Source organism: Chelon labrosus (assembly GCF_963514085.1).
Source record: "Chelon labrosus genome assembly, chromosome: 11".
Taxonomy (NCBI): domain Eukaryota; kingdom Metazoa; phylum Chordata; class Actinopteri; order Mugiliformes; family Mugilidae; genus Chelon; species Chelon labrosus.
The window spans coordinates 24,167,441-24,181,255 of record NC_140344.1 but is presented as its reverse complement, the minus strand read 5'-3'; the positions used below and the strand labels follow the sequence as shown (position 1 = coordinate 24,181,255).

Sequence of the window (13,815 nt, the reverse complement as noted above, 5' to 3'; positions counted from 1 at the left end):
CTCTGACTCAGTTTAGTCTAAACCAATTTCCTCCGTTTGATGTTTTGTATATCAACAGCAATAAAACTGCACTTTTACTGTCCCACTAATACAGTTCAGAGACCATTAGCTTCATCCCAGCATTTTGGTTTTAATGTGTGTCTGATAGAGTTCAAACCTTGAAGCGAACGCATAAATCTCTGACTTAGCAGCAGCTTTATCCACTGTTTGAGTCCTTGCAATTTCAGTTTGAGAAAAGACACAAGCACACAATATGGATGCACGAAACCACAAAACAAAAACAAGATTACATTGTCGCTGTTAAATGATTTATTTGGCCATTAAGAAACAAGGAGAGTAGGACGCCGGCCACTCCGCTTTATGAGAGTGCAGCACAGAAATGGAAATCCTTCCTCCCTGGTTGTGTAACAATATAGTATATAATTACGTACCCCCGCAAATAAACAATAACTGCAATTATAACTCACCCGGGCCTATTTTATCATATATCTCAAATATAAAATCACTGTTGCCTCCGTGTTCCTTTAAATGCCTTTTGAAGAGTTTGTGGAGACATGGCAACACAATGGCCCTGATGAGTCAAAGTGGGGCAGCAGTTTGTTGACGCGGGCAAGATGAAGAAAATGAAGGGGGGAAAGGAAGTACGGCAGATGAAAGGACAGGAAGCTGTCCACGACTATAGACTAGGGGTGTATAGCCTATATGAATCGGCATCGTCAATTAGGGGTTGAACTACTTCGGGTTGTTTTAGAGTCAACTAATTTGTGGTGAAAGTTGAGTCGAGGTCGACTAGTCCATGACGTCACACATGAAAACACAGTAGAAAGTAATGCTTTGCAACAATGAGATCTATGTTCTTGACCCGAATACATGTTGTAGCGTCTAACATAGAAGAAGCCACGTAGAGGCTTTTCTGCAAGGTAACTGAAGCTTGAACACAAGTTACAGTCGGCCGTAGACCACGTAGACCACGGCAACACCAACATAGCACGTTGTAAGATAATATAATGCGATATTTCTCCAAAGCCTTTTCCGTGTATAGCAGCTAAAGGTCTAATAACTTTAGACAATGAAATTCACCAGAAAATTGTTGTGCAGCCTCCTTCTCTCTCTGTGAAGTCGTTAATTAACTGCCGTCCAGAGGATTTGGACGGTTCCTCTGCTAGCGTTAGCGGATGCCTTTTTTAGATGAGTGTCCATTGCAGTAGTACATTTGTTGTGTTTCAGGACTGACTTACATATTCTGCATGTCACGGTAGAATTGGCTTCATCTTTAGTGAAATATTCCCACACACTTGATGAAACGCTCCTAGTTTTATGACCCACTGGGCTCCTCACCTGTCTTGTCTTCTAGGAGGCGTCCATGTTGTTATTGTCACGTGATCGGCGACTAGTCGACTTCCTGCTTAAAGCGTCACGGTACAGCAGTAAAGTCGACTAGTCGATACAACCCCTGCCATAGACGAAAGGGAACTTGTTGATTTGAAATCAGAGAACTAAAGGGTTAATCTCACAATTGTTTCTTGGCCTTGGACAGCGAGCAACTTGAAACAAAAGCTCACTTCACAGCACGCATCGTATAATTTCTTGGCTCGAGTTATTGTTCTCTGGAAAATCACCCAGGGACGCTCCCAAAACAGACTCTTTTGGACATTTCAGATCAGCAGCGAGGCACACGCACACAATCCCGGAGCATGTAATCAATTTCAGAGTTCACTTGTGGAGGTGGCGTCTGATTGCTAGTTATCCTCACAGAGTTAACCCACTGCATAGCCGGATTAATCAGCTCTCGTTATCAGCATATCTCGCTCGTATCTTTTCATCAGCGGGGAGGTTAGAGGCATGCCTGTGCCCGACTGCTTCCCCTTCGCAACTATTTCATTCCTGAATCATTATCCTCTATCCTCTAATGGCTCTCACCAGCACATAAAGTCTGACTGTTCTCAGCTTGCTGCTCTGAGGGTTTCCAGACTATACAGTAATTGCCTCATTTCTGTCACTCTCCTTCTCTTTCTCCACATTCTTTGACTCTTTTCACTTTCTCTTGCCTTTTTTTTCAACCCCATCTGTTCTTCCCAGCCTCTTCTGCTCAATGTTCAGTCTTAAATTTCCCTCCTTGTGTATTCCTTTCCCAGCTTTCTCCTCTTTCACATACAGTTATTCCCCCTCTCGCCTCTCCTCGTCCCTCATCCTGCTACTGAACACTTTGAACTCAGGTAGCCGCACCGCATTCCTCGGCGCGACCCCGAAAGGTCGGGGAAGAAGGCAAAACTATTTCAGCTGTTTCTATAGCGACCTTGAGCCCAGGGGTTTCAGTTTGGGGTTAAAATGACCAGGAGGCATGTTTTTTTTTTTTCAATAAGTCCCGTTAGACTTCAAAGCTCTTCCTGTGTTTTCCACTTTATTGAAGTTGACATTGTAAGGGTCAGATTTAGACTGCCTCATATCCTCCCCATAATATATTTGCCCCTGGTGTATATGGAAAAACAAAAACACCGCAGCTAGTGTGACAAAATAATCTCAGCGCCCTAGATTTACATGCACATTTAAAGGCATCTGGTGGTCCACAAGCTACAAAGTGAGGCCTTAATTTGAGAGCATCTTGTTAGGGGGCGCATGAAAATGAATGGCACATTTTACGGTTACGTAAATCATATTTAATTTGATGAAAAGAAATGGTTGACCAGGTGCCCCATAAACTGTGGTTACAGTTCTCAGTGCATGGGTGCAGGTTCACTTGTTGTCTCTCTCCACCACCACTCATCAAATATAGACATAAAAGACCAAACAAATGGTGAACATACCAGCTACTCACTAGCAGATTTACCTAAACCCAGTTTGAGAATAATATCACTTAATATGAATCTGATTAAATGACTGCAGTTTTTACATCGGACTGTCCATCACATGATTTTAAATCACAAGCCTGGCGATTAAGCAAGATTTCCTCCAGACACCGGCATATAAAAGTTAACATCCAATGTCAAAATACACATTAATCACAATGCAACCTGCAGCTCTCTCACTCTTCGGTCCTAGTAAACTCTGCAAACATCACCTAACTTTGTGCGCAGGCGATTCTGCAGGAAAATATGTCTTTTATTCTGGCACAGGTTGTGAAAATGAACCAACATGAGAATGCAGATGCCCTGGGGAAAGAGAGAGCCCAACTTCTTTTTTGTACACTGTAGGGAATGAGTGGAGTGACGACAACGTACTTAGGGTTCTTCCCTTTCTTGTTGACAGACAACCTGGGCGTCTTTCATGTTTTTTTGGCCTTGTAATCATCGATGCAGCCTTTTTAGCACAATACTAATTAAATCCTCTAGACTTAATTACAAAAATTTCACCAGTACAGCCGAAACGTAATGCTTATTAAAGAAAAACTTATAACATTTACATTTTCTTACCTCCTCTATTTAGCATCCATGCTCAAAGGAAACTTTCATTTATCTTCTCTAAATACAAAAAAAGTATAATTATGCAGCTCCCCCCTCAAGAGTTTTGTTTATTACCCAGTCAGACATGTAATCCATTTTAGGTTCAGGACAGACAGTTTATGATTTCAACAAAGCCTGGCGTGTAATTAGAGGCTCAAACTAGCATCAAATAAGGGTAGATTTCAGGTGGCCCCTGCGCTCTCTTGGCAGTCAACTACTGCAAGCCGTTGGCCTGTGTGAGTGTGTGTGAATGTTCATGTTTGGTTTTCATGTAGAGCTTCCATGAAACATGGATTATGTCTTTGTTCCTGTCTGGCCGATCAAAGGCTTGTGGTATTTTGTGACCAGCTCTCTTGTTGTGGCAAGTTTTCTTTTCTGCAGTCGTTTGCCTCTGGTGTGTGACACTGTGTGTGTGTCTTTTTCGTGGGGAGGGGGATTCCAGTGTGGGTCACTTTGGAGTTTGTTATTGCAGGTCTATGGAGAGTGACCCGTTTATTTATACTCGTTACTGTATATTTGCACCATTCCAGGTTGAAGATGTTTATCTTGTGCCTCTTGTTGGTTTGGCTTGTGAAAGCTAGTTTTCCTGATGGTTGGACACGAAAGTCTGTGCAGCAGGGGAGGAAAACAAAGGAGGCTTTTCTAATTATGTTTCAGACTGCAAAGCTGGGACAGAGCTTAAAATATTTTTAAGCTCTGTCCCAGCTTCGGTTATTCAGCAATTATTTCAACATTTCACATTGCTGTGGGACTCTTTTTAAGTCAAGTAAAAGTAAATAGAGAGCATGCTTCACGCGGCTTCACATAGCCAAAAACAGATGCATCTTACTGTCATGAGATTTTCTGGTTGTACTATTAAAAAAATAATAATAATAATGATCTGTAATATTCACAGTGGTCAGATATCAGACTATAGTCACACTTTTTTTGCACAGTTCAGTCTTGCAGAAGGTTGCAAATGCAACATCAGTAGCTTCTCACTAGAGGGCGCCATAGTCACATTTTAACAAACCAGCATTCATCCAATCTAACACACCCAAGAATATGTTCATTAAAAATAAATAAATAAATAAATAAATGTTCAATTTGACACAACATAAAGCTCTGGAGGATGTTGTTTGAATTGTTTTCTCCACTTTTATTGTCATGTTTCTGACACATGTGACAGCAGATAATTTAACAGCATTTACAGTTGTTTCATTTGAATGTGTATAAGTTACTAGGTATAAGGGCATTCCCTTAGTCCTCAGTATTACTACTTAAAGGGGAACTACTGTTCCAACCTGGAACTTATTTCTGGCATAAAACGCGATCCTTTACTCACCCATATAACTTTTGTGTAATTTGTAGTCCTTCGGGAGATATTTAGATCTGCGTATATCCATGTAATGGGAGTGACTGGGGCACCGAAACGCAGCCTCTAAATAACACATTATCTCATTAATTTCACCAATATTTTGTTATCGTACGCTAGTGCTATTCCCCGTTGAGTCCCCATTTTAGACTGGCCTACAGACCCCCGATGATGTCTTCTGAAGTTATATGGGTGAGTAAACAATCGTATTTTATGCCAGAAATAAGTTCCAGGTTGTAAAAAACAGTAGTTCCCCTTTAAGGCATTGTGCAGGGATAGCAGTGGTGAGGCAGAAGCTAATATGTGTGAATATTATTTTCCATCTTAAAATATATAATGAACACAGAAGAGTTTCCCCATTGGCGATCAACAGGGGAAAATGTATTATTATCATTATTATGAAAACCGCCTTATTGGCAATTGGCTAACAAAAAATAGTGTTTTCAAATTTGTGAGTCAAAAAAAATAAAAATAAATTTTTACCAAAGGTTTGTTAAAAAAAAATAAAACTGTCTGTTTCATGAATTTGAATTCTTCCTGGCCTTCTGTTTTTCGTCATTTTCAAACTCACCAGCCACAGACATTTTTCCTGTCGTCCATGTCTCATCTTCCTCTTTTTCTTCAGCTCTAAGACTGGGTCCCGTTTTGTCCATGTGCATGTTGCGCTTTTTGGCGGCTCTCATCCTTTCGGTTCATCTGATGGAGGATGAGGAGGAACAAGGCAGAGACGATGAGAGCCACTCCGGCCATCAGGAAACCCGTCCCGTAGTCACTCATCTTGTCGATGAAGAATCCTGAAATGAAGCACAGGCGTTAGTGATTTAAAGTTCTGCTGCAGTCAAAAATGTTTTTCCAGTTTGACGTTCCCTCCGGACTGGAGTGCACCCACGCCGGCCAAAACCCTGCAACATCCCAACTATGTTATCATTCATGGTCGAGGCAAAATACTGAGGCACTGTTAAGGAAGAGTGAACTGCACGAAGATGCAGTTTATCCTAAGGCGGCAAAGCCAGAGCCTTCTCCTCGTGAAGGAAATATAATTAGAATGCTTTGATGCATCTTCAACATCCATCAACTCTCTGGTCTTAAAAAGTACTCTGAGTAAATAAGTTAGGGGCAGCCTCTGTGTCAGAGGGACCGCGCTCAGTTAAAAATAGGACACCACTGGCTATATTTGTATCTGCTTCACTTCAATTAGCATTTAACTTTATTTGAGGTCAATTTCAGCCTTTAGCATTTTCTTTAATTAAATTATTCCGTGTGGTCCAGCCACTTGTTAAACAGCGGCTAATGGAATAGTGATTCAAAGGACCGAGGAGGGAACGAAAGTAATCTGTTTATGTTATCCAAGCTTCTTCCAGTGCATTAGATCAGTGACAAAGGGCGACAGAAAAAAAAAAAGAAAAAGATCTTGCGCCAAAGAGAAAGTTCAAGTTCTTTGGGACTTAAAGAATAAAAATCTGTCACACCTCAATAACTCAAATGTCTTTCATTCCTGGCCGTATTCCCAGTCTTCATTGAAATCCATAAATGCCATCACATGGGCCATCCGAACTGCAATTATGTGCATATGTTTAGCTTTCCACTCTGCTGGAGAGGTTCCCCCAGCTGATTTAGTGGTGGATGTGCTCAGCGGCAGGACACTTTCTGGCAGCGGTGTCTCTGCCTGGCTGCCAAGTCAAGCTGGGCATCTTTTTTTTTTTTTTTTTTAAGTCTGTGTTTACTGCCGTTGTTTAGAGTTTTGTGCAAATGTGGGTCAAAACCTCAGAAATCAGGTTTAAACGTTCACTGGTTCATAACGCAGGCCCGTCGGTGGTGAAGCAGCATGTCTTGGCTTACACTGAGAGAGGAGAAGAGAGTAAGTTTACTTGCCGTGACTGCTGACGGCGTTTTGTTGCAATTTTTGAGCAACAAAAACCAAATGTATTAAATATATTTTGCATCTAGCCCTGCAAGAAGACTGGCGGCCACCCATTGACAGCTGGGATAGGCTCCAGCCCCCCCACAACATTTCACAGGACAACAGTTACAGAAGATGAATGAATGAATATTTTGGATCTGTGGTAAAGATACAAAACACCTAAACCTAACACAATTAAATGAACATTTAATGCACAGAAAAGGGATTGAGTCAGTTGACTCAATTTCAAGTGAAGCAATATGTGGATTAGTATGCAAAAAAACATGTCAGGAGGATATACACTGGATATCCTACTCTATATTTCCATAGCTTAAAGGGGAACTACCGTTTTTTACAACTTGGACCTTATTTCTGGCATAAAATACGATCGTTTACTCACCCATATACCTTTGGTATCATTTGGAGTCGCTCAGACAATATTTAGCTCCAGTGGAGTGTCGCGTATATCCATATAGTGGGAGTGACTGGGGCACCAACACGCACCCTCTAAATAACGCATTATCTGCCGTGAAACTCGTTCATTTCACCAATATTTTGTTATGATACGCTAGTGATGCTAGTGTTTATGATGGACGTCCTTATTTTGAGCCAGAGTATACGGATGAGGAGCTCGTTGAAAGGAGGATGCGGAGGCAGAGAGAGGAACAGCTGGCCAAAGAACAACAAATCGCTGCACATCCACGAATAGATAACAGGTAACTCCAGACTCAACGGGGAATAGCACTAGCATATCACAACAAAATATTGGTGAAATGAATGAGTTTCGTGGCAGATAATGCGTTATTTAGAGGCTGCGTTTCGGTGCCCCAGTCACTCTCACTATACATATTCACGGCGCTCCACTGGAGCTAAATATCTTCTGAACGACTCCAAATAACACCAAAGTAAGTAAACGATGTATTTTATGCAAGAAATAAGGTCCAGGTTGTAAAAAACTGTAGTTCCCTTTTAAAGCTGCTGTAGTCATTTCAATTATGGATCTCATAACCAAGTGGAGGTGAAAATGGTTCCTCCAGTAGTCAAATTATTGTATATTTATCTTAATGTTTGGGTTTTCTAACTTTTGTCTACTGTTGCACTAAACAGCTTAATTTATTGGCAAATCAGTCAGCTGTCTGTTGGGTTGGTAAATATCAGTAGGCAGAATGTAATTAAATGTAAGTGTTTAATGCTCCTCTGTGAGCAGTTATTGAACTGTCACACAAGTTTAATATAAACTCACTTTTTTCCCCCCCTCATTTCTAAACATTTTTGCCATTTTCCACCCAGCTGCTCGGCCATTGTAATATCACAGCTGTTCTGACATTCTGTAGGACAATGTGACAGAATAAAAAGTCAGTGGGGAAGAAACTCCATTTAACAAGAAAAAGAGCTGATTTTGGAAGCAATCAGCCGTGAAATTAACACGGCCATAAAGCATCATGACATTAACATTTCTGCCCATTCGCTTTCTGAATATAAATATGTGCGATCCTGTGGGACAATCCACGAGATCCATAAATAATTGAAGGGTGGCGCCGCATGTCAGGAAGGTATCAAAATCTCATTTTGTTTGAATGAGGCTCACTGGGCTGTGGATACAATGCAGAATGGCGTATAAGTACATCCATTGTGTGAGACTTAATGTGCTGGAAGAACAGGAAATAACCGGGTGACAAGGTAACCTTGAGATTTTACTGAAGCTCTGCAAATAGAAAGGTTAGGGTAAATGTCTTGTAAAATATTCTACTCGGTGCAGCTCCTTGTTTATTCCCATCTCGCTGTCACCACAGTGGAATGAATCACAAGAAATCCTACAGCAAAAACACAAAGCTAAAATCTATTTCTTTTTGATGTACACAGCAGGTTCACTCCTCTCTTGCAGCCGACTGTCAAAGCTCACCGGCAATGGGCGGTCCGAGCAGACCTCCGCTGCTGCGTATGAGCATGAAAAACCCCAGTGCGCTTCCAAGCTGTTGGATTCCCACAACCTCAGCGAGCACGGTGATGTGGATGGCCACCGTTGCGCCGTACACCAGGCCATACGCGGCGCTGAAAGCAGCCAGCTCTGAAAACGAGGTGGCCAGCGGGCAGAGAAGCAACACCGACCCGAGCAGAATCACTGTAGCGGTCAGTTGCTGCACCTGGTAGGGGTAGAGAAACAAAAACAGCCGGCGCATCAGCTGTTATCTCAACACCTGTACTTGTAAATGCACTGGTTTGTTATTGCACTGAACCTACTGTCTGCACCAGCCTCATGTTTGCCACCCAGCCAAAGAACAATCTTCCAAATAGGTCAGAAGCCGCAGAGATGGACATAAGTGCGGCCGCCAGGTACTCCTCAATCCCTTTACTGCGAGCATATGGAACCAGAAACAAACCCGGGGCGAAGAAACCCAGAGCAGCAAAGACCCCAAACATAGAGTAGACCATGAATCGAGCATTTGTGATGAGGGTATAATCTACATAGATACGGATTTTGTTCTTTAGTTCCGTCCTCTTAGTCCTGCTCTTTGAGTCTGTGGTCAGGTTATTTTTCTCCTCTGGGTCTTCTGGACACGTCCTAGTGGCCTCAGAGATCTTCAGTCCTGCTTGACAGCTGGCCTTGACCTGATCCAAGTCCTCTTTGGGGAGAAATTCCACAGACAAGTCTCCCTCCTCTGATTTGACCTCAGTGACACGAGTGGCATCTCTGGTGTCTTTTAAAGGCCTCAGCAGCACCCCACACACACACAGGTTAAGCTGCAGACCCCCTAGGATCAGCAAGGCGCCCCTCCAGGAGAAGCTGTCAATCAACAGCTGGAACAAAGGTGTGAGGACAAAGGTGAGAATGCACTCTCCAGAGCTGGCCACCGCATTTGCCATCGGACGCCTTTTCTCGAAGTACAAGCCGAGCATGGTCACGGTGGGAGTCCAGGTTAACGCGTAGCCAAAACCTGCAACAAGGGGTGACAAGCATATTTTGTGTGTCACGTTCCGAGCTTGCTCTGTGGACGGTGCACGTTTGCTGCACTTACCGTTTAGGACCCCCACTGTTAGGTAGAGTTCGGTCAGGTTACGAGCAAAAGCCCCAAGCACAACTCCTAAGCTGCACATCAGTCCACCTGTAAACACTACAGAGCGATGGCTGCAGCAAGCGCTTAGTGCAGATGCTACTGGAGCTGAAGAGGGACACATGACATAATGCACATATAATCTGGTTCAGCATATTTTCAACTGAGTAAATTGATTCGGAGCAATCTTGAAATGTGTTCAGTGTATATTTATATCTATGAGAGATTTAAGAGTTTTAAAAAGAATTCTAGAGTTACTTAACTGAGTGAGCAGATCATTTACCTGCACCATCAGATTACAAGGAATCAAGAGTTTTGTTATTATTGGTGTAAATGGTGTATCCACCCCTACAAATCACATGACCTCTTTCTCAGAATTGATAAACATTAATAGTTCCTTCTGAGTCATCAGATTAAACACGAAGGTAACAAAGGACAGGAGAGCCTTTGAAAGATACAGACGTGGTCTCTAGATTTTATAGAGGACTTCAAGAGATTAAAACAACGAATACCACTTACATAAAACTAAAATGGGACGGGGAACCAACACCTGGATGAAATACTGTGGATTTCAGTGGAGGATATCGTGCTTAAACTTGTGGAGTTCATTTGGGTGGTTCAGCAACGCCACCATTCAGGTTCTCGGAGGTTGTGTCATTCCCAGGAAGCCAATTATTACCACTTGAAAAAATAAACATTTTGGCAGAAGATTGAGAAGAACTAGTGACTATATTTGGACATTACGTTTAACTGGGATGAACTTCTTTTTGGGTTTGTGCGATCAACTACTGTACGGTAGTTTAGCTGCAAGAAAAGCAATTACAAAGAACATCCAGAGTATGGATTAATGGTATGATATCATCTATGATATATTTGTGATGGAAAAAAACACTTTGTCAGTAAGACTTCAGCAATCCAAATTTGAAGACATCGGGAAGAAATGGAAAATGTACAAATATCCCTGAGACGCCATTCTTTTGTTTGGGTCTTGTTGTTTTTTTATGAGATTTAGTCAGTTATTTATCTTCCTGTATTATTAACATAGAAAACACCCCGTGTTAATGTGTTTTGTTTAAAAATACTCTGTTAAGGAGAAAGAAAAAAAACTGAAGCACTGCGTCAAAACGAGTAACAATGTGATGAAGACTTTTGTACGTAACATTGATGACAAGTGACTCCAAATAAAAATAAAATGAAAAAATAAATAAAAATAAATAAAAGATAAAGATGTATCTTGATGCCCGGTGTCCCACACTCTGCCGCACTACATTAAAGAGCCATTTACTTGAGGCAGGAAAAACAAATCGGTGATAGTTACCAACAACGTGAATGGTAGCCACGGCAATGGAGGTGATCCATGATGTCCCTGTTGCCGTGGTTTCAAAATACTGGTGTATCTCAACATAGAATACTCCGAATGACTTAATGACCCCAAAGGTCAGGCCGAAGACGAAGAAGCAAGAGACCAGGATGAACCAGGCGTAGCCACCATCGGGGGCTGCTGTCGGTGCCGCGGCTACTCTCCTTTTCTGATCCTTCGCTGGAGGGTCCATCTTGACCTGCACTGCACCCGGCAGCACTCACACTCACTCACCTAGGGAGACATACGAGGACTTGTGAGACGAGGGGTTCATGTCACAGTCGTAGTTGTACTGTAGGAGGTCCTGAATCCTGAATTCCCATCTTTTGAATATCTTCTGAATAACTATCTTTTCCTCGACCGCTTAGTTTGAAGTACTTTTAGAGTATGTGCCAAGAAATAAGGTAGTGTTTTGAAGTCAGTTTAAAAACCGGAAAACCCAGAAAGCAGGCTTTAAAAAAAAAAGCAAATTTTAACCCTTTATAGGGCACTCATTTGTCTGCATGGGTTCTCTCCTGGTACTCTGACTTCCTGTTAGATTCATTGGTGATTCTAAACTGGCCATAGGCGTGAATGTGAATGGTTGTCTGTCTCTCTGTGTTAGCCCTGTGATAGACTGGAGACCTGTCCAGGGTGTACCCCGCCTCTCAGCCGATGACCGCTGGGACAGGCTCCAGCCCAACTGCGACCCTTAACAGGACTAAGCGGGCACAGAAGATGAATGAATGAATGAAATCCAGATCAATGAAGTTACCATATATGGTTCCTTGATCCTTGATCTTAAGTGGTAAACAAACGTAAACATGTACTTTAGACCATTAGAACACCTTATGCCACTTCTTCCTGGTACCTAATAAATCAGTTACGCTTCATGCAGAGGTGTACCTTGCAGACCACATCTGACCTGAGGATGTAGTTGATCTTCTGTGATTGCCTGAGTGAAAAAAACACATGCTTCTCAAACTCAGTGTGTGCAGAAGTTACAAAATATGGTTCCTTACCCCATAAAGGCTTAGGCAAAGTACAAATTGGTAAGGCTAGAGTAAATACAGACGTCAGAACTATTCTGCCTGGGGTTGTATTTTGAAATGGTAGGGAACACGCACAGACAAGCTGAGCCTGATCTCAAACCCAACATGCAGGTATTGAGATGAATGAATGAACCAACACCAACTAAAGTGTTATCTCCAAACATCATTGAAGCAGCACATTCCACTTTTTATTCCCATTCATATAAATCACATTTTTTTCTTCCAACTTTATGATCAACATATATGTGTATATTGTAATTGGGTCATAAAGGAACATTCTGCACACTGTGATGTCGTGTTATTCTGTGTTTTGTCCCTGAGTATAAACACTAAAGTCAAGAGTGTTGTTTCTTTAGTGTGCAGCTTCACAATGTTGGAATTAAAACTTGATTTATAATCAATACACAGATCACAAAACACTGCTTTTAACCAGGTCACTTATAAAGTCACATCAGCTGGGTTTCAAGTTTTATTTGATCAGAGTAGATCATTTACTGCCCGATCAAAGGCCTCTCCAGGACACACTGAATAACATTTAACAGTGTCCTCGGTTGTGTAGAGAATGAATTAAAAATGTAAAAATGTGCCATTGTAGGACATTTGTTGGCTCTGGAGCACAATCCATGCAAGCAGATTAGATTTACCGTGCATGATAGGATTTAGCTCAATTCCTCTTTCGGTTGATGAAAAATGCGTAATACTCACAACAAAAAATACCACTCCCTAGAGTGCACAAGAGGCAGTTTATACAGTAGATTTTCAAGCATTTTTAATTACGGAGATTACTCACCCTCTGTGTGATTTGACTGAAAGAGGTCTGAACTCAAATCTAGATCATGACCCTAAAAACATGTCTCGCAGTCTGTTCAGGTCAAGTTACTGGTAAAACCAAATTTATGTCCTACCTGTGCCAGTCATTTGGATGCCATCATGCCCCTCCTGCAGGCAGCTCGCCACACTTGGTGAGGCTTCATGAACCCAACTGTCTTGTCACGTGCAGTGGTGTGGTGCGGATCACACACAGACTCCGCATGCTTGACAGGCGAGGTTTCAGGTTACAGGGTGCTACGGTGAAACATGGGAAATGAGTGACAGAAAGAACATAAACAGCGGAAGCGAAACGGAGAAAGAAGACAACGGAGGGTTAAAAAGAATGCTGAGTAAAACACGGTGACACTGACTAGACTAAGGTAGGATACTGGTTGTAACCGGATTTTACGGCAGGTTGAGCAGACCTTTGTAACCCTCTGGATTCCTACATTGTTAACATGTTGAAAACAAAGAGACACCCAGGGCAAAGTCTTATCAGCTGGTTAGTAAACTTGAGCGTGCAGGTGTGCGTGTGGTGTGATGCAAGACTTAAAGGGATTTGAACTGAACTGTAATCATGTATATGACACCAGCAATTGAACCTGTTTAACAGCCCATAATGACATTTAGACAGGTAAGAGCTACTGCACTAAGAGTAACACCATGAAAAATGTAAACAGAAGTTAAAATACACTGATCAGGCATAACATTATGACCACCTTCATAATATTGTGTAGGTCTCCCTTGTGCCTCCAAAACAGGTGTGACTTTTGGAGGCCAGGGCTTCATGTTTTTTGAATTGTTCCTGAAGTGTTTCTGTTTGTGTATCCTGCTGGGGATGGCTGCTGCCATCAAGGAGTGCCATTG

General features: G+C 42.1%; 1 protein-coding gene across 1 annotated transcript; it reads right to left on the bottom strand.

Annotated features, from left to right (window-relative positions):
- Positions 1-5,396: 5,396 nt before the first annotated feature.
- LOC311495237 (monocarboxylate transporter 13) lies at positions 5,397-12,538 on the bottom strand. Its single transcript, XM_084554627.1, has 5 exons — positions 11,066-12,538; positions 9,712-9,855; positions 8,936-9,630; positions 8,598-8,838; positions 5,397-5,588 (listed from the first exon to the last, which is right to left on the bottom strand). Exons 1-5 carry the CDS (start codon positions 11,298-11,300, stop codon positions 5,422-5,424), a joined length of 1,482 nt encoding a protein of 493 aa, XP_084410753.1. The 5' UTR covers positions 11,301-12,538; the 3' UTR covers positions 5,397-5,421.
- Positions 12,539-13,815: the final 1,277 nt, after the last annotated feature.

Excerpts from the sequence above, each read along its gene's own strand:
- LOC311495237 (XM_084554627.1), bottom strand. The coding sequence starts at position 11,300 with ATGGACCCTCCAGCGAAGGATCAGAAAAGGAGAGTAGCCGCGGCACCG. Across the intron at positions 9,631-9,711 it reads AACAGTGGGGGTCCTAAACG|GTTTTGGCTACGCGTTAACC; the intron begins GTAAGTGCAGCA and ends CCCTTGTTGCAG. Across the intron at positions 5,589-8,597 it reads GCTCGGACCGCCCATTGCCG|GATTCTTCATCGACAAGATG; the intron begins GTGAGCTTTGAC and ends GCTTCATTTCAG.